Source organism: Strigops habroptila, chromosome 3 (genome assembly GCF_004027225.2).
Source record: "Strigops habroptila isolate Jane chromosome 3, bStrHab1.2.pri, whole genome shotgun sequence".
In the NCBI taxonomy this organism is placed as follows: domain Eukaryota; kingdom Metazoa; phylum Chordata; class Aves; order Psittaciformes; family Psittacidae; genus Strigops; species Strigops habroptila.
In genome coordinates this window covers 38,974,894-38,994,705 of record NC_044279.2, presented here as the reverse complement: position 1 = coordinate 38,994,705, position 19,812 = coordinate 38,974,894, and the positions used below count along the sequence as shown (strand labels likewise).

General features: G+C 36.3%; 1 protein-coding gene across 2 annotated transcripts in view; it reads right to left on the bottom strand.

Annotated features, from left to right (window-relative positions):
- Positions 1 to 19,812, bottom strand: part of TRHDE (thyrotropin releasing hormone degrading enzyme) — a 221,055-nt gene that overhangs the window by 125,988 nt on the left and 75,255 nt on the right. For both annotated transcript variants that reach the window (XM_030480256.2, XM_030480257.1), the window contains exons 4-5: positions 12,626 to 12,780; positions 6,866 to 6,979 (exon numbers count right to left, since the gene is read on the bottom strand). In XM_030480256.2, coding sequence (XP_030336116.1) covers positions 6,866 to 6,979; positions 12,626 to 12,780 — 269 coding nt within the window. The remainder of the gene's footprint in view (positions 1 to 6,865; positions 6,980 to 12,625; positions 12,781 to 19,812) is intronic.

The following is a 19,812-nucleotide window of genomic DNA, read 5'->3' as shown; positions in this document are numbered from 1 at the left end:
GCCAGAAGTCACCATCAATGAGAATACTTTTTGGGTGCTCTAACATTTGCTGGATGGATTTTGCATGCCTAGACTCTTTTTCAACCTGAAAGTGATGAGATTCAATGAGCTAAGTCCTGAAGGAACCAAAGATGTTTTGCAGGCAAACCAAAAATTGCTTATCAGCTTGGACTCCAAGTAACTGCACACTACCATGATTTTAAAATAAACAATGGCAGCACATTCAGGACAGCTGAAAATGTGAGAAGCAGACTCCTTCAGTAAAAATGCCCTCAAATACATAGCTACAGCTTTGCTGCTGAACATCCCATATCAACTACACTTCCCGATGAAGTGTGTATTCTTGTTTCAGTAGCACTACCCTGCAGTGAGTCCTTGCCTTGAGGCAAAACTTGCCATCAAGTTTCCTTCTCTTTTTTACTGAAGACAAAGTGGTTACTAATTCACAATCATTTGAAATTCAGCCAGTTGACTGAAGTTTCTTTCTGAAACCAAAGCTTCATCTAAACCCTAAACTCAGGAGGTTTGAACTCACATGACCCAAAAGCTCTCATCATTGCCATATTAACTGTTCTCTGAAGATGAGCAGATAATGACACGAAGAAAGAAGAGACGCTGACACTCTCCAAACCTGAACTTCATCTCTTGAATAAATGTTTCACCTAAATATTGATATTCTTGATATTCTTTTATGTCTGATCTCTAAATGTTAAGAGTTAACTACTTAAAGTTAAGTATTCCATATATTAAAACACCTTGCCAGAGCATAAAAAAAGAAACTGTTAAGGAAGACCACATGGAGATGGAGATTTATTTTCCTAGTTATAAGATAAATGTAGTATAAGCATTTCTAAACCGGTATACCTAAAAAGGACTAGTAATTGGCAACCAGATCTTGCAGCTTACCTTTACATATCTCTTTTTTCCTTCCGAAGTCAATTATACATGAGATTCTAGTCAATTTTACATTGAAAGCTTTCCCCACAGTTGAGTTAAAAGAGAAAATCATACAAGGACTGACTTCACTGAGCAGTTACCAGGGCAAAAAACACTCCATGTGGCATTAATTAAAGGCTTACTTTATTCCAGCATGGGGAGCCTTTAACCAAAAAAGAAGAGATGAAAGTAGTTTTAGAAAACGAGAGGCTGAATTTCTCTCAATGCTGAGCCAGCGTGATATTTATGTTGGGTTAGAAGGATCAAGCAGTCTTCAGCTCAGGTCTGAAATGCCAAAATAATAATGAAATAAATCAAAAAAGTCCAGGTCTTAAGTCTACTTCAAAACTTATAATAATATTCTGGGTTTTCTATGAATCAAACAATGCCTAAAAAAACTTTACACATTGAGACAAACACTTTAGGAGCCAATCTGAGTCTAAGCACATTAAAGATAGATACACATGTATCAGCCGTATTCACTTTTATTATTCCAACTGAGTCAATGAGAAAGACAGGCAATTAAGGTCATTTATCAAGAATTTGGGCAGCATATTGCATGATGTTCAAAGTACTTAATGTAATGAAGTTCAGTTAAATGGTTTTCTGTTAAAATTTTAGGCACGGGTAATTTCTTGCAGCATGTATTTTTAAAACAGAAACGATGCGCAACCTCATTATCATTTTCAGCTGCCTGTAGTAATTGCAGGATATCCTAGACTTTGGAACCTAATAGTGTGAAGGAAGCATGGTTTGTTTTAAGAAAGACGAAAGATGCCCTTCCATGTAGACACAAAGTTTTACTCCAAATACTTTAATCATGATTGTATAATACTAAGAAAATTTCTGGCAAATCCTTACTTATAAAAGTAGTAAGCACACAAGAAAGTGGGAAATCTTATCCTAGAGCTTCAATGGATAGAGAAGGCAAAGGATTCAAAGCTATCACTGATGTACTACGCCTTGGCTCAGCCAATAACGTTGTCAGCAAAGCTAACTATTATATAATAAAAAAAAGGAAGACGACAGCTGGGCTCTGTGAAATGCTTTCTCAGCATCAAGCCAGGTACTGACCACTAAAGTATTTGATGCTTGTTTGATAGATGAAAGAGAAAATTACATGCCTATAATTCCTGCTGTCATAGTCCTCAAAACCTACCCCAATTCCAGAGACATTCAAGGACAAACATGATGGTTTCTTCTACCAGAATATAAGGAGGCAAAAGGTCAGTCAATAAATTCCTGGATCTGTAAGCCTCAGTTGAATTCCTTCCTTTACAAAGCCACATACAAAGGACTTCAGGATAATGAAAGAAACAAGCAGAGAAGAAGATGGAATATGTAGTTGCAAATGGGCCTCTGAAAAAGGAAAGTGAGCAGAGTAGATGAGAAAAGACAGGGCTGTGAAGTGGAAATTACCAGCACGTAGTTTTTTTACTGTAATTTTCTCTTTTCTCTGCTCCTAAAACTAGGAGAGGCACCTTCCACAGAGGTGAGACTACCTTGTACCAGTTGTAAGATCTCACAGCTCAAGAACTCACATCCAGCTGCTGTTGCTTTTTGAAGGCATGGAGAGACAACCAAAAAGTTACATGGTAAGACTCTAATACAGAAACTTCATCTCTTTCTAAGTCATAAAATAGCAACAGCCAGGGGATTCACATGCAGATGACTACTCTGAGTACACATGATCAAGCAAAATTCTCTGATCTATGGGGGGAACAGTTTGCAGAGCCAGCTTTCTTTTTAAAACCATCCTGACACCACAGAAACAATTGTTTAAACTCCAAAGACCTTGAAAAATGAGATTTAAGAAGAAGAATTTGAGACATTTTAGAATAATTTCAAAAAAATCAGTTTGGGAGACAGGCAAGGCAACAGGCTGAAATGGAAAAAATAGTGAATTAATTTCCATGGCGAATATCTAATGACTGTACAGTAGGGACATATTTCCTGCAAAATCAAAGGTAGCTTCACTTTCAAGAGGTAAGAAGTAACATGCATGGACTTATTTTTTAGCTGGAGGCAGGAAATACGAATTTTGATCTTGTCCTGGTTTTGGCTGGGATAGAGTTGATTTTCCTCCCACTAGCTGGTACAGTGCTGTATTTTGGCTTTAGTATGAGAACAATGTTGACAACACACCCATGTTTTAGTTGTTGCTGAGTAGTGCTTACCCTAAGCCAAGGATTTCTCAGTTTCCCATGCTCTGCCAATGAAGAAGGGCACAAGCAGCTGGGAGGGTGCACAACCAGGACATCTGACCTGAACTAGCCAAAGGGTATTCTATACCACAGCCTTGTGGTATCAGCACCTCATGCTGATATATTCCTCCTCTCTTTTTTTGCCTATTTCTATTATTATCTCCATTATTATTATATTTTACTTCATTTCCATTATTAAATTGTTCTTCTCTCAACCCATGGGTTTTACCTTCTTCCAAGTGTTCTCCCAAACCTGCCCAGAGCAGGGGATGAGGGTAGGAGTAAGTGAGCAGCTGCATGCTATTTAGTTGCCAGGTGGGGTTAACCATGACAGATCTGAAGTAACTTATATTTTAAAAAAGATAGTAAGACCAGTGGTGGAACCCTAAAGGATCTCAGCACAGAAAGCTCACCTTCCTGTTTTAAAACATATGAAACTTCGTCTCTTTCCTCAGGAGAGTTCTGATGTACCTTACATTATACTGCAACAGATAATAGACACCTCCATTAGAATGACTCTCCATTCAGTTCTTCACCCAAAATTTTAACAGGAGGATCCAGGGCATAAGGATGGCAAGGGTTTAATAAGGACTTTATTTCCTTTCACATTAAGATTATGCAAGCCTGATGAAGTATGTAAACACCTTCTGGACACAAGACAAGAAATTCTAGACCTGCTGGAAGGCTCAATAAAGTGTTACAGTTCCATAGTAGTTTCATCAATATTGTTATTCATTCATCTTTCCTGTGGTAAAAGAGGAGCCTATGAAATAATTTAAGAAAACCTGCTAAAATCAAAAATCTCAGAGGAGGAAGAAATATTTAAGCAAGCTAAACAACCCAGAGAAGAAGAAAAAGCCAGAAAACAGGTTTCAGACAAAATCCAAGGTGCTCTGCTTTGTGCAGAACTCGGTGCTCTTGGTTTAAGTTATAATGGTGTGAATATGCCTAATGGATAGCTCTTCTTCAAGAGTCCCAGTTCAGCCATACCACGTATGTGAAATGCTAAATAAGATGGACACTGAAAAATGCTCAGCTCTGCTAAAAGAAAAGCATCTTCAGCCAAGTAATAGCTAAAATTTAAGGGGTTTACAGAGCCTTAATGGTGAAAACTTATGTGTCTGTAGCCTATAGGCATCCAACAAGTTAGGTAAGAAGCTGTAGCCTATAGGCATCCAACAAGTTAGGTAAGAAGCTGATCAGTTTGATTCAGATGTATCCATATTGCCCAAGTTGCATTTCCAGATAAAAGTCCTTTTTCTGGAATTGACTACCAGTCTTCTGTTTCTAAACTTATCCAAAAGAAAATGTGAAAAAAAATCCTTAATAAGGTGACAATAAGCTGAATTTGACATTTTAGTCAATGGGCTTCTCAAGGAAACCTTCAAGGGTAACATTTCAGGACTACAAGAGAAAGAAGTTAACTGTCTAACTTTCCCAGTTCTTTAGAAAGAGGATTTGGCATATTACTCTGTTTTCCTGATGTGGAGAGCTGTGGTGTCATACACCATAGCATCTTTTATTTTTACTACACAGGTATGAATTACCACTGACAAAACACCACCCAGAATGCTGGAATATTGTTTAACCATCATGACAAAAAATAAGGTTTGTAGGTCTTGTTTTGCAACTGATTTATGAAGCTTGTATTATATCCTTCATTTTGGGGGAGGGGGAGAAGTTGTTTGGAACAGTTTCTCTTTTTATTAATGCTGACTTTTTATTTTTTCAAGTTTACAAATGTCAGTATAATCTAAACAACAAATGTGCTTTATACTGGTAACAAAAATATACAGCAAGCCAAATTTCTCTAACTGCAACTTTTACTTCCTCTTCCTACAATCTCTGTATAAGGCAGAAACATCACAGTATTGATTCCTTCTCTAGAAGAATGCAGCATGTTTAAGTGTTTAACTAATCAAGTGTTCCATCTTGCCACCAATTTTGTAATTACTCAAATATGTCAGTATGGTTATTTTTATATCAAAGGCCAATGATATCCAAAGCCTCATGAAAAGTTTATGTCTACCTTCTTTCTAATTTAAGGAAAAAATTGAGAGATTAATCTTTTTTCAGGCACTGCAATATTAGTGTAGTTAATATTAATTTATGCAGCACGTGTCTGATTTCCGAGTTTAACTGTCATACGTTGTTCAACCTATTTGTTTTGCCTGTATTCTGCTAAGACACGGGGATTTCATGTGATGGGCATGTCATCTGCATAACGGTGAACATTATATTAATTCCACAGAAATCTCAAGCAAATATGCTATATTCCAAATGACTTCTAAAGCAAAGTTATTCTGGATTTGTTAAAATGATTATGTGAAGAACAAATGACTGATGATTTGAAGATAAAATCCAGTGTATAAACGTTGTCACCTATGACATTTCACTACGCTAAAATCATAAAGGCCTGCCAGATTTCATTGCATTCATAATTAGAATCATTACATTGTAATTCAGGATGTGTTTTTCATAAAGATGAAAAGAGTGAATTTTAATACAGCTAAAGCCAGGTAAACCCAACAAGCCTACCTATGCAAGAGAGATGTCAGTTCAGATAGAGATTTATTTTCCTTTTCATAATGCAATTATAAACAAAATTGACACCTGAAAGAAAAAATTGGAATACTACAAAGAATTCAAACTTCACAAAAAGCACACCTAAAGCAAGAGTACCTGTACACAACTATTTTTAAAAATTGCTTTAACTCATAATTATAGCATCCTCTTTTCATGGCACACAAAAGTTAATGGGATAAGAATACTCAATAAATCAACCAGAAATGGGAAAAAAACATTTCAGAAGTTAGTATGCAAGAGTTTAACCAAAACAACAAATCTCTATCAGGCTATCTGTATTTATAACAAATATTTTGCCATATAATTAAATGTGTAAACACAAAATGCTAGCAAACAGAAAAATTTCTGCAAAGGACAATAAAATCTATATAGCAACCTTCCCCATGATCTTACACACAATTTCATTATCCTGAGGTCTTTTATCTCTTATTTTTCTTATAAGCATATTTCTAGACTACAGTGGTTGATATAAATTAGGACCTGACTAGGTAAGATGTAACAAAAGGACTCCAAAACAATGTCCCAGCATGGCCTTCCCAGTTTGCCCTCAGAGAGCTCCAGTATTTGCACACCAGTTGACAAAGCATGCACAACTGTGTACAGCTAGAAATCATACTGAAACCTAGATTCTCAATTTATTTACCCCATGTTAATGTAGTATGTACTGCTAGATGGCCAAATAATGCAGGAAGATAAGAAGAGTAAACTCAGGGAGAGGAGAATGGAATAGTGTACAAAAAAATATGCTCAGTTTTACAGTATGTTTTAGCCAAACATTTCTTTAAAATTTTTCTTGTGTTTGTGGATAAAATTCAGTATTTTCAGAATTTTATAAAACAGTCCATGTTAAATCATAACTGCTTTAATCCAAAATGTTTCTGAGCAAAGAGACAGTAGTTATTTTAATGTTGGGTTATGACAGACATGACCTTGTTTCTTTTTGTAATAAATTGAAGATTACATTCCTGAAATGCTGTCAAATTATTTCACACCTAGTGATTTTCCTTCATTGGACATCTGATACTTGCATGCATCACTTGGTATTTTTCAGCAGTCCCTATCTATAATAAAAGCAGCAGTATAACAGCAGAGTAACTTTTCTGTAGAGTCTTTGAATTCACAAGATAAAACTGATTTACCATATTCCACCCTGGGTAGAGGTAGTCTGTTCCAACAAATTCAAAGTAGTGAGCAAATCCTTCTTTCAGCCACACATCCTCCCACCAAACTGGAGTCACAAGATCACCAAACCACTGCAAAGAAAGTACAAATTAACAACCTTTAGGAAACTATGGTTGCATATACCTTTAATGCAGAGCACATTGTATTAAATATATCTGTTTAATAAAAACAGTAATATATACCACCCACTGAAACTCATTAACTGTTTTTTCATATACTAATGAATTAAGCCATTACAGGATGCACAAGTTACTGGAGTAAAACATTAGAAAAAAACAAGCAGGGGAAAAGAATCATTGAGGCGAGTATTTTACTAGTATATGCTCACCTATGTTTAAGGGTCTTATACATACAATGGTCAGAAAAAGGCTTCTGACTCGAGTAATTGGATTCATTACCTGGAAATTTTACTATGTATAATGAAAATCCTGAAAACCTGGGAACACAATCTCCATACTCCAGACCTAAATTTTAGCATTTGTTTCTCCATGATGTCTGCCCACTAAGATTTGCCATGCTACTGATGCTCCACCCATTGGTCAGTTTCCTAAGGAAAGCAGTTTTATACAACCATGCCATCTCTCTGTGGGTAGGACTCACATGCATAAAAGCAAGTAGTTGATGCCACATAAATTTGGGTATCCAAGATACCCACACAGGCAGGGAAATTTCATGCAGGACTTACAGGACATCTGCAGCCTTCCAAAACAGCAACCAGAGGCAAACAATATCTAAAATAGGCCACCTATGTTTATGCAAAGGAACCCTGTCTGAGCTGACTGCCTTTCCCATTACCCCATGTCACTCTTGAATTTCCCTACTGGCTTCCATTTAATTTCAAAAGAAGGACAGAGATCGCAAGGATAATTAAACTCCTACAACAGTACATGAAGATCAGGCAGCTGAAAAGAGGAGAAGGACCTAAACTGGGGGCAAGACAAGAACATGGCCATTAGATACTCTGCTCAGTAGCCATCAACAGCCACAAACCTGTCATGGTAGAGGACACATGGGTGTCAAGAGGGATTTTAGACAGAGGTGGGATGATCAATGGGAGAGAAATGATGATAAAAATTCAAAGGAAAACAGGCAATCAGAAATTATCAATTTTTCTGCTGACGGACTGCCCTATTTAGATGACTGTAATGGCCCTGTGCAACCTGGATCATCATACCACCAGTGGTAAGAGCAGAAACACATACAATATTATGAAAATATGTTTCATACTCTCTATAGCATCTTTTTGCCCAGCAAACAACGAAAATTTATTTCAGTAAAATTGTCTGCCAGGTTTTTTCTTAATGATATTAAAAATTAGATTAATTCATAATCAATAGAGATAATTTTGAGTTTTCATAGAGTTGGTAAGCTCTGAAAATACATGGAAAGGAAGACGCAAATAAGTATTCCAAAGGGAGAGACTCATGTCGGAGAGACTCATGTCGGAGAGACTCATGTCAGAGAGACAGAGAGGAGCTGCTGCTGACACTACAATAAGAGTGAGGAACAAATAAAAGCGGAGTTGGCCAGTAAGAGGTGTGCTTTCATGATGGCTGGCTTATAGGCTTTGTCTGGGACCTGAATGAAAGGTCTCGCTTCTATGCATGTCTTTGTGGAGTGAGAACAGGGACAACGAAGGACCAATGCTGCGATGAGGATTCGTAGTAAAGTGAACACAGGGGCTCCAAAGAACAGACTACGGAAACTGAGATTACCAGATTGCCACACAATGTAGCAATTCAGTAAATAGGATTTGAATGAAAAAATGAAGCAAAATGTGACAATGAATGTCACTGACAATCAACTTAAGAATTTAGGGAGAAGAGATGAGGTGGACAAAATTAATATTCATACACTAAGTGAACTAAGCTTAATGGACACTCAGTGATCATAATCTAGTTGAAGGCTGTCAATAAATTAACCCTCTACAGACCAATAAAGATAAACAAAGAAACACTAGAAATGCCTACCATACAGATTATGCACACAATTTGAAATGTTAGAAATGCATATCACCAGAGAACTATGAAAGATATATTTATACTATAATAGGTTGATTAAATGATTTCTAATGACAAACAGACTGAACACCATAGCACAGAGTTTATTTCTTGAATTACAAGAGGACTGCTGAACAAATATGAAACCAGTAACAGTCATGGTATGCTATGAGTATTCAGAGAGAGATTTAAAAAAATAAGGTTGTTAAGTTCATAATACATCCTTGAGTAATTCAAAAGAATTAATAACTTTAATTTATAATGTCACAAAGGAGAATTTCTTATAGTCCTCTGTGAGTTTTCTGGGTATATTTATTAATGATACAATTAAAAGTATTCATTTAATTATTCACCTAAAGGAAGAAGTGTTTTACAAGCATTAAAACAGCATGTGATACCAATATGAAAATGTAGGGAATTTGCTTAACTAGTCTTGAATAGTATCAAAGTTAGTTATTGTCCTGGGTTCAGCTATAGCAGTCATTTTTCTCCTTCTTAGTAGCTGGTGCAGTGCTGTGTTTTTTAACTTTCAGCCTGGGAACAACGCTGATAACACTGATGTTTTTAGTTGTTGCTAAGTAATGTTTATTCCAACCAAGGACTTTCTCAGTCTCATGCTTTGCCAGGGAGGAGGGGAAGCCGGGCGGAAGCAGAGACAGGACACCTGACCCAAACTAGCCAAAGGGGTATTCCATACCACAGCACGTCATGCCCAGTATATAAACCGGGGGGAGTTACCCAGAAGGCCTGATCACTGCTCGGGTCGGGCTGGGTATCGGTCGGCGGGTGGTGAGCAATTGTATCCTCTCCCCTTGTTATTTCACTAATCGTTATTATCATTGGTGGTAGCAGTAGTGGTTTTGTATTATACCTTAGTTGCGGGACTGCTCTTATCTCAACCCGTGGGAGTTACATTCTTCCCATTCTCCTCCCCATCCCTCCGGGAGCGGGGGGAGGAAGAATGGTGGGGGGGGAGTGAGCGAGCGGCTGTGTGGTTCTGAGTTACCGGCTGGGCTCAAACCACGACAGTTATGAATGTCACACAGAGCAGTCCCAGACACTGCAATTAATGAAGCCAAATTTTCCAGCAGAAAGGTGCTATCATCTTTCTAGATGTTATATATCTGAAGGGAAAACATTGAGTAAAACACACTTCATTTATTTAATTGTTTATTTATTTACTGGTATAATTGACTATAGACACTATTTGCCTGGAATGAAGATCATTACTTCTTTTCATTTTGGAAAACTAATTTAAATGTATCGATTAGATAAATTTTGCATCTCCCTCGGGTATTATGCTCAGCCTGACTCGCGGAGGGCACTTATTTTACAGACACACTGAAAGGACACTCCTTCCTATATGCTTTCTCTACAGATTATTAAAAAAACACTGATTTAGAAAATTTTTAATTTTCTTTCTGCTTTCATGCCTCTTTAACTCAATCAGTCACACCAAGTTTTGTTCTCAGGTGGGAAAACTATCACAAAAAATCATGGTGCATAAATTCAAATGAGTCTTTCTTCAAAGGCTGTAGGTGGGACTGATCCACGATATGCAAATAAAACTGATTACCACCTTAATGGAATTATTTTAATAAATTATGGCAACTGTTTCAAGCTATCAACTTAAGCTGCTAGAAATGTGTGTTTTGACCAATATCTCATTTGTGTGTTGGGGCTTGGAGGAGAAGCTTTTATGCTAAAACACTCCTCCTTCCGATTATAAATTTTTTTAATTAAATACATAAAATGTTCTAAAAGAACACTCAAGCTGAAATATCAAGCACTAGCAACCTACAAAATTACTAAACAAAAGCTACTCATGTAACTTCAATGTGTCCCTCCTAAAACATGTACCTAAAACAAATATCTGGTCAAGTGTGACAAAGTCAGCTGTGAAGAAATCGAGCATAAAATTCTTTCTTACATGCTTTTTAACTGTATTTTGACAATCAAAGAATTTCTTTGTATTTCTGAAAAGCTGTCTCTCATTTTCTATCTGTCCTGAACACTGTGTGAGGCATTAATACTCAGCAGGTTTGGGAATTCTGATTTTAAACAGTCATATCTAAAGGTAACAGTCCCAATTCTTAATATTCACCTGGTACCAAAACAGAAACAGCAGCAACATGAATGGAGGAAGATACTTTTAATTAAGCGAATAGCACTGGAAGTAATATCAACACAGACACTAAGTAAACCTTCTCACTTGCAATTTTAAAGTCACTTAAAAGCACTCTGTGACCACACTGCTATCCTAAAATAAATTCAAATACAGTTTTTACCCATTTCATGATCCTCTGATATTCCCAGAACAATGTAAATAGGCTTTGGTTTCAATGAGGATCAAATAAACGAACTTGGCAAGTTACTGATGTGAAAATTGCCCACATAAATTACTTTGGAGAGGAAATTATTAAAGCGGTGCAAAGAATAACTGGAAATAATGAAATGACTTCACAAAAATGAAGACAAGCTGAAAAAAGTTACTGACCATCAGATTTAATCAAAAGGTTTTAAGAGAAGCAGCACAACCCTGTAATCAGGAGCACTGAACCCGGCACTACAAAACACACTACACAGAAGAATCCAATACCAACAGGAGCTGGGATTTGATGACCTAATATGTGTTTTCCACACCTCATTCCTAAGGCACTATAATTTTTCTAGTTGAATAGTGTGCTACTCTATTGTACTGCACAATAAAGAGCATATAACAAAATCAGATGATCCTACTGAGAACAAGCCAGCAATAACCTTCAATAAAAATTTCATGTTGTAGTTGAGTACTTCATATTCGTCGACAGATTTTACGTGAAACATGAATATGAACCAAGCATTATTATTTCCAGGTTCATCTACCAGAACTCCATTACAAAGGCTCCCTTTTATATGGTACTTTTTATTTGCAGAAAGTGTTAAGAATTTGCATTGCCTTTTAAAGAATGCTGTGTAAAGTCACAGATGTAAGCCATGCTGATTACACAGTAGGATTTCATTCATTTTAACCTGAAGGCTATGATTATGCCTCTTATGAGTGCAAGAAAGGGTTTCCTGCCCCTGTAGCAAATTTCTTCAATAACATTTGCATTCAACTCAATATTACTAAACACTCATAATGTGTTTAGTTTGAGATAAGAAGATGGAAGAAATGTAAAATAAATTGTAATATATGTTTATTACAAAGTTTTCTTATTGATACACAAGTTTCTGTACACAAAAAGACTCAATTATCCATCACTAGCAAACAGAGGGTCAATATCAAATTAAGAAAAAAAAAAAAGAGAGAAAAAGAACATGGAAGTATGTGTGTATGTGATGGAAAAAGATGAATACCAAATTGATTTCAGCCAAAACCTTTTCTGACATGAACATGAAACTCAGCATGAATCTGCTATAATTCTGCAATAAATAATTTTCTACAGTTATCAGCATGTTCAGTCTACACACCAACACCACAAACACACCCCACCATACAGAATATAATCATACAAAAGATAGGGAAGTTGTTCATTGTTACTAATTTTCTCTTCTATCCCCATTTTGAGTTCCCAGGTTCCGCTCTGTAGTGGTATGTCTTATGTATCTCCATATTACTTGGACTCCAGTTACAATAAAAGCTGCAACTGTCCATGTGAACACCACAAATTAATTTTCAGTTTTGAAAAGGAAAGCATGGTTTCTCACATCAATATCAAGTATCTGATTTAATACCTGATGACATAGCTCATGTACAATGACCATGGTGACGTCCAGTAGGTATGATATAGAAGAAACGCTTGGATCTAGCAGTATCCTCTGCTCCACAAAAACACTCAGTCCCCAGTTTTCCATAGCAGCATATGGATGCTTAGGCACAGCTAACAGATCTAGAAATAGAAAAAATATATGTTAACTCCTTGTGGGAACTACTTTGCTGAAGAGGTTTTGTAAGTAAAGCCATAAATGATCACTAAAAGCATTTTAAAAAACATGCATGTAAAAAACCTAAATTTGATTTCAGCTCTCTAGTAATGTTATTTAGGAAATATTAATAAAATCTTTACTTTTTATCTTATGCCACTATCTGTTCTCACATGATTACTATGTTACTGCTGTAACACAGTACTTAGTATTTCTAATTGAAGTTTTCTATACAGAATCCAGTTTATTTACAATACTTTGTTAATTTACTTCTGGGTTTGATACTGCTCCTCAACTGTACCATATCATATCTGTAGTAATACAGACTTACCACAAGTATTCTTTATCTTTTCATTAAGGTAACTCCTTTACAAACACCTTACACATCAAACTGTATGTAAGGACTGAAATTTAGGGAAGCACTGAAGAAATACTTTTCCATAACAACCAGAAAGATGGTAAACTGTTTAGAATCGCCATCAGGTTAAAAACAACAAAAACCAAACCAAACCAAACCAAATAAAAAAAAACAACACAAAAACAAAATGGTGGGGAATTTCTCTCAATGGCATGAGATTGAACAAGACCATATTACAATGTCTATCCATGTGTTAGAAAAATCTTACTGCAGAAAAGTGAGAAAGAACTAAAACTGACTCTAAGTCTGGAAATAAATCTAAAATTACAGTAAATTGACATAAGGAATAAACCAATACACAATACTGCTTCACGGCAAAAACATCTGAAAGAGCCCAGAAACAACCTGTATGTCTCTAAGAAGCCCAGTGCAACCTGTGTACAAATTAGCCAGAATTTTGGAAGCTACACTGTCACATCAGCACAGTGCTCCCTCCAGTCAAACTAATTAGCCTGGCTTCTTAATTAATTAGCCTGGCTGCCATGCTCCTCTCATTTGGCTGTACTACCTCTGCTTCCAAAGCTAGTTAATTCACAGTTAACACAAGTGTATCTAGGTGGTACTTCACTGGGTGGGATGAAAGGTCTCTGGGTTGACCTCCTAACCTGAAGAAGAAAAGCTCTCACCTGCTTATTCTAAATAATACTCTAAATTATATCACAGCACTAAGTTTGTCTGTTTTGGCTTGCTGACATTGAGTGGTGGAATTGGCTTGGAGAACAACCTGACAGCAGGAGCTCTACTTCAGGATTCACAGGAAGTTGCCACTGAAATACCAGTAATGGAGAACCTGGACATATTCCAGCACTCCCAAAAAGGGCCTGCTGCAAGAAGCACAAAAATATCAGCCTTCTAGTGGAAGCACAGAGAGGCTAGCAGCTACTTTCAAATACAAGCGAACTGAAAACATCCAAATTGCAGAGACATACTATAAATGGTAAAAAATAAATATTTTATATAAAGGCAGACACCAGAACAAGAACCTAATTAAAGAAATAAAACAAAAATCTAAAACATGGTGTTCAAGATTAAACATGCAAGTAAATTCAAAATTACATGCTTTCCTTTTCTTCTCCAGCTGAAGCTTGAAATATACTAATTTTTAAAAATAACTGCAATTTGTTATAAATGACATGCAAAATTAAAAACTCCTGTCTGCTATACAAAGAAGGGATAAGGATGAAAAAAAATGACATAAAGGCTACTAGAAGACATCGCTGAAGTTAATGGCAATTTTTCATTTACATGGAACAGGGATCTCTCCCATTCTCAACTCTGTAAAAAAAAAAAAGCCATAACTTCTCCTACAGTGATTACACTTTCATCCAAAAGGCATCTTCAGAAGAAGAATACAGAGAGTCTCTGTTCTTATTTACACCAATTAAGTTTTCAGCAATTCCCCTCAAATAAGCAAAGTGACACCGAAATTAGAACCAGCATGAAAGTAAAACCAGGTCCCTAGTTGCAACTGATGCTTTTCTTTCCTTTCTGTCCTTTGGGTTCATTTGTAGTTTTTGGTCTTTCTTACCAGTCATAATGGACAGATTTTGTGTCAGCCAGTAATAAACTGGAATAACTCTGTGGAACTGGGAAACTAGGGAGAGGTCTCATACTAAACACCTTTACAGGCTAATTATAGACTGTCACTATTTGTGTCATTGGTATTGGCCTGCTGGTTTAAACTGATACTTTATAGCATCGACATATCAATAAAACCTGCCAATCTGATGGACAGCTAACTGTCTTGCAGGTAGACAACTACAGTGGGATATTCTAAATCTCTTTCATCCAACACAGCCCCTTTGCTTTGCAAGCCTGGAAATTCCTCTCATGTATCAACGAATGCTTAAAGGGCTTTTCCAAACAGACAAAACAAAATGTAATAGATAACCCTGTTGGTTTCCTGAATGCTAATCCTTGCAAGTGACACGCTGAATGAATTAAGAGGTATACTAAAATACATGCACACACTCCTACCTTTCCTAGTGCAGGGTCTGATGCACTGCAGTTCACTGCCAAAGAAGAGACTTTCTTTACCTCCGGTGACTGACAGAATGAACTCTAAACATACTCATAATCACAAAATGAGAAATCTTTTGCTTCTCATTGCCCATGTCTATACTCCAAATGTCCAAGTTTTGGCATTCACTTTTCACTTAGAAATTAAATTCTTCAATGGTTGGTCTTGATTGCTCCACAAATTTCTACTACCATTAAATAAAATTCCAAACATTCCTGGTTTTGTGGTGAAAGACACAATAATCTATACCTTTTTCTGGACAGCCATAAACATTTGATTTCAGAGAAGCATTGAACATTTTTGATGTTCAAGTCACAACATGAGAATTTGTATTTCCCTCAGTTTTTCACACCATTAGAGCACTGAGGAAGGTATCCTGTGCTCCTGGAGGTGACATCTGTTAAGGCTTTAGTGTAATTTTTAAGGAGCAAGGCATAAAAGGAGGGGTGAATATGCACATTTTGATAGACATATCATTCACACATATTACTGCTCAAAAGTGTTCAGCACTAACTGCAAAATGTGAACTGCTGAATATATAACAGCTTGTGTGCATGCTGCATCCAGTTACTCTGCACACTATTTAATTAAATTCTTTGTAAAGCACTTGTGAATGCTTGATTATGTGGATATTGCTGGCGAAATAGAAATGCATGTTATTGCTTGCAGAGAATAATGTCCTCATACATCATAAAACTGTTACTTGAGATTTCCTGATACAGCAGTGCAGAGAGTCCTGTGTAGTGCCAGAATAATAGAGGATTTCCACCTCTTGGCCTTCACAGAGACAAAATTCATGACCAAGAAGTAAAAACTATACAGCTAAAATAAATCACCAGAAAAGCCATCAGGACAAAAACATGTTGGAACTTCACACCAACATACTATACTGCCACAATTATTTAAATACAAGAATAGCATTTGGACGTTTTTTAAATCTATCTCCACGCGAATCTCATGAAAAACACTTCAAGTTACAAAAACCATGCACAGCTCAAGAGTTTCATTTCCAAACATTTAATTAAGACATCATAACTATGTAAGCTTACATCAAAATATAACTGCTAATAATAACATTATTAGCAAGTATCAGCATAGTGCAAAATAGAAATTAGCAATGTAACACTTAAGTTGGTCACAAAGCACATCATCATTTGATGCTCTTTTAAGTTAGTTAGGTGCACTTGGTATCTGTGAAATTTGAACAAATGATACTGTTTTTAATTTTCCACCACTCAGTTACAGTATTTTCTAGGGACCCTTAAAATCTATTAAATCCCCCAATCCACACCACTGGAAACATCACTCTTTCCTTAGATGACAGCAGAGTTAAAACTGAATAGGATTAAATGCAAAACAACATGTAATTCTCTAATGCAGAGTACCCTGAATTTGGGGGTCTTTCCCCCTCCTTTAACATCCTACTCTTCTACAAACATCAAAGCACCTCTTTCCACCACTGTGATTCCACTATGCCTAACCACCTCAGTCTGAAGTCTGATGGGGATACTGGTGCAACAGACATACATCCTTACTATACGTATAAATAGGAGTGTGTGTATAAACACAGACAGACTTCTACACATATGAACTTATTTACTAATATTATGTCCTGCAATTTTGTTTTAACTGCTGGTTGAAATGTGACTGAGGGCTAGATCCTGCAGCTCATATGTCAGTATTAAATTTCGAATACTCAAAGTGGAAGATAAAAAGCACCTACTAGGGAAAAGGAAAAAATGAATAACTAACTGTGTGAACAATTTCTGCAAATTTTCTGTGATCATACATGATAAGTCTCCCAAACAAATCTGAGAGCCGTGAAACACTGCATCTGATAAAAGAACATACAGTGAGAAACAAGAATTTTCAGTCAAGCATCTTTATACATATATTTTCCTTAATAAAACCACGATGCACACAGAGATAAACTGTTCACTCCATGAACTCCACGTTTTTTCCTTATAGTGTCTGGGTTTATTACAAAAATGACACTATAAAATTACCTGAATTTACTTACGTGCATCTCAACGTTATTTTAATTCATTTCTTCAGGGAGGCTTTCTTCAAGATTTCAGGTGTAGATTTCTTGCTACCAAGTATTTTATTTTTTGGACAACAATTTCAACAAATTAAGAGAAAGCATGAACTAATATCAGTTTATTTTAGTCCTGACAAATGAAAAAAAAAAAGGGTTTTTGCCCTTTCCCAATGCTGCACAATGCAATCAATAGCTTTACTAAATTTCTCTAAAGGTCTTGTGTGATTTCCTAAATGAATGTTGTTGTACAAAGAAAATGAATTATTTACGAAGAGGTTTTATATTTCTGCCACACAGATTCATTAATCAAAGCCATTTCTTTTACTAGGAATAAGTAGATGCTTTCCTGTAATGCAATACCATTTAATGATTTACACAGATTTTAATAGACCAACTACAAAAGTGACAGCTCTGGCTAAGTCAAACAGCAGATATTGTAAGAAATAGACAAAATTTCTACTGATATACAATCACCTATAACAGAACTTATAAGAAATATCTACAATGGCAACTGAAAAACTTTCTGTTCTGCACTGTTCGCTTAGTATAGAACAGAGAAGCTTCTGCTGGAAAATCAAGTTTTACATGTATATACTTTCATCCGCTTAAAAAGTTATTTGGGGGAGGGACGGAACAAAACACACACAAAAAACCAAACATCCCAGGCCTTGGTGAAAGCCTTCTGCAGACAACAGGAAGGTCTCCAACTGACTGCAACAACAGAGAGAAACATAACTAATGGATGTGAATGTTCAACTTGACACACTGAGACACTAGATTTTTCCTGAAAACTAAACCATTTCAGTATCTCGCTTCTGGCAGTGAGGAGTGATGTACCCTAAATTAGCTGTCTTTTAACTATTACTTTTATTTAAACTACAACTTAATAGTAGTATTCTTTCTTCTCTCACTGCTTGCGAACTATCGAAACACACAGACGTTGCAAACAACCAGGATGACAGCCCCATGGGAAATCTCTGACTAACACTTCTGTTTACCTAATTGCTTACTCTGGCACCCATCACTTTTTATCTCTGGGACTACATCACCAATACCCTTCTGTAAACATGACACTTACCAACCCACATGGACATTAGCCTGCAGAGTTAATGCAAAGGTCTAAAAGTGTTTGCCATTATTTCAGTCACATCAAATGGCTTGTTGCAGACCCTGAGGAGAAATCACTGACACACAGCAGTTTATTGCTGGGGTTTTTATTGCTGCTTATTGCTGTACAATGTATTACTTAAGATTAACTGACATAAACAATGGACGGACTTCCAGAGTGTTTGATACAAATAGGAGATGTTTAATGCAATGTGAATACTAAAGGATCCAAGAGGGGAAAAAAAATGTGTGAGAGAAAACTGTGGAGGGTAAGGGAGGAGAATAAGCAGTAATATGGAAAGAAAAACTTTGCTATTTTTCCGAGCAACTGAGCCTTGACACTGGGTGATGGCTAGTTTACTGTTTAAGAAAATAAAATAGAATCCCATTGTTACTATTTGACATGCATATTATGAAATTGCTTTCAATTTTCATAAACCAAATCTATAGATCACTTCTTTGTTATTTCAAAGTATATCAAACGAATCAATGTTAAGATGAAAAATTACTGCAATCGCCCATTGAGGGTTAATTATGTATCATCTTGGTTGTATTGATCTCTATACGAACAATGTCTTTCTTTTAAATAATGCCTGGACAGATCATTATGAAATGCTGCACAGTAACAAACAAGGAGCAAAAAAATCTTTGACAAAGTTTTCTTATAAATATAAACCTTTTTTCCAAGCTTTCAGCCTAATGTAGCTAAACTCCTAGACATATACTAGAACACAGAGTTACACGGAACAAACTGAGGCACTGACTGAAATAAGCTTAGGTTTCTGTTATTCCAAGTTACAAGGCTAGTACTGTATGTGCATCCCTTACAGTATATACGCAACAGATGAACAGAAAAAATACATTCCAACTCTCAACACTGAAAGATCTAGAGAGAGCAAAAAACAATAGACTTTTGTTGCCTTCATAAGTACTGTTTCTAACGTAAATACTAAGAGCATTGACATGATGGAAAATTGCCAACAGCCATTTTCCTACCACCACAGTTAGTAGAGCATGAGGATTCTACAGCTGAAAACAACATGCCACTGATTACTGAGCACTTCCAGAATGAATACTGCTGCAAAAAAAATGATCGAGTGCCACTGCTGTATTCCTTCCCTTCACTGCAAAACCGAGGTGCAGGTACACAGAAAACTCCAGAAATCCATACTACTTAAGTTATAAAAATGAGGCAAAATAAATCTTTTCATCTAGCATACATAAAACTGATTTACATCGCAGTAATAAAGACATGAATGTTCCCATTATTACAAACTCTATATGCCCAGATTTACCTCTTTTATGTTTGCTTTAAAGTGAGATCATATTCACAGGTGATGGGCACAGTTTAGTACTGAAAGTAGAAACAGGAATTTTGGGAAGACAGGCAGCGATTTCGCATTACCATTATC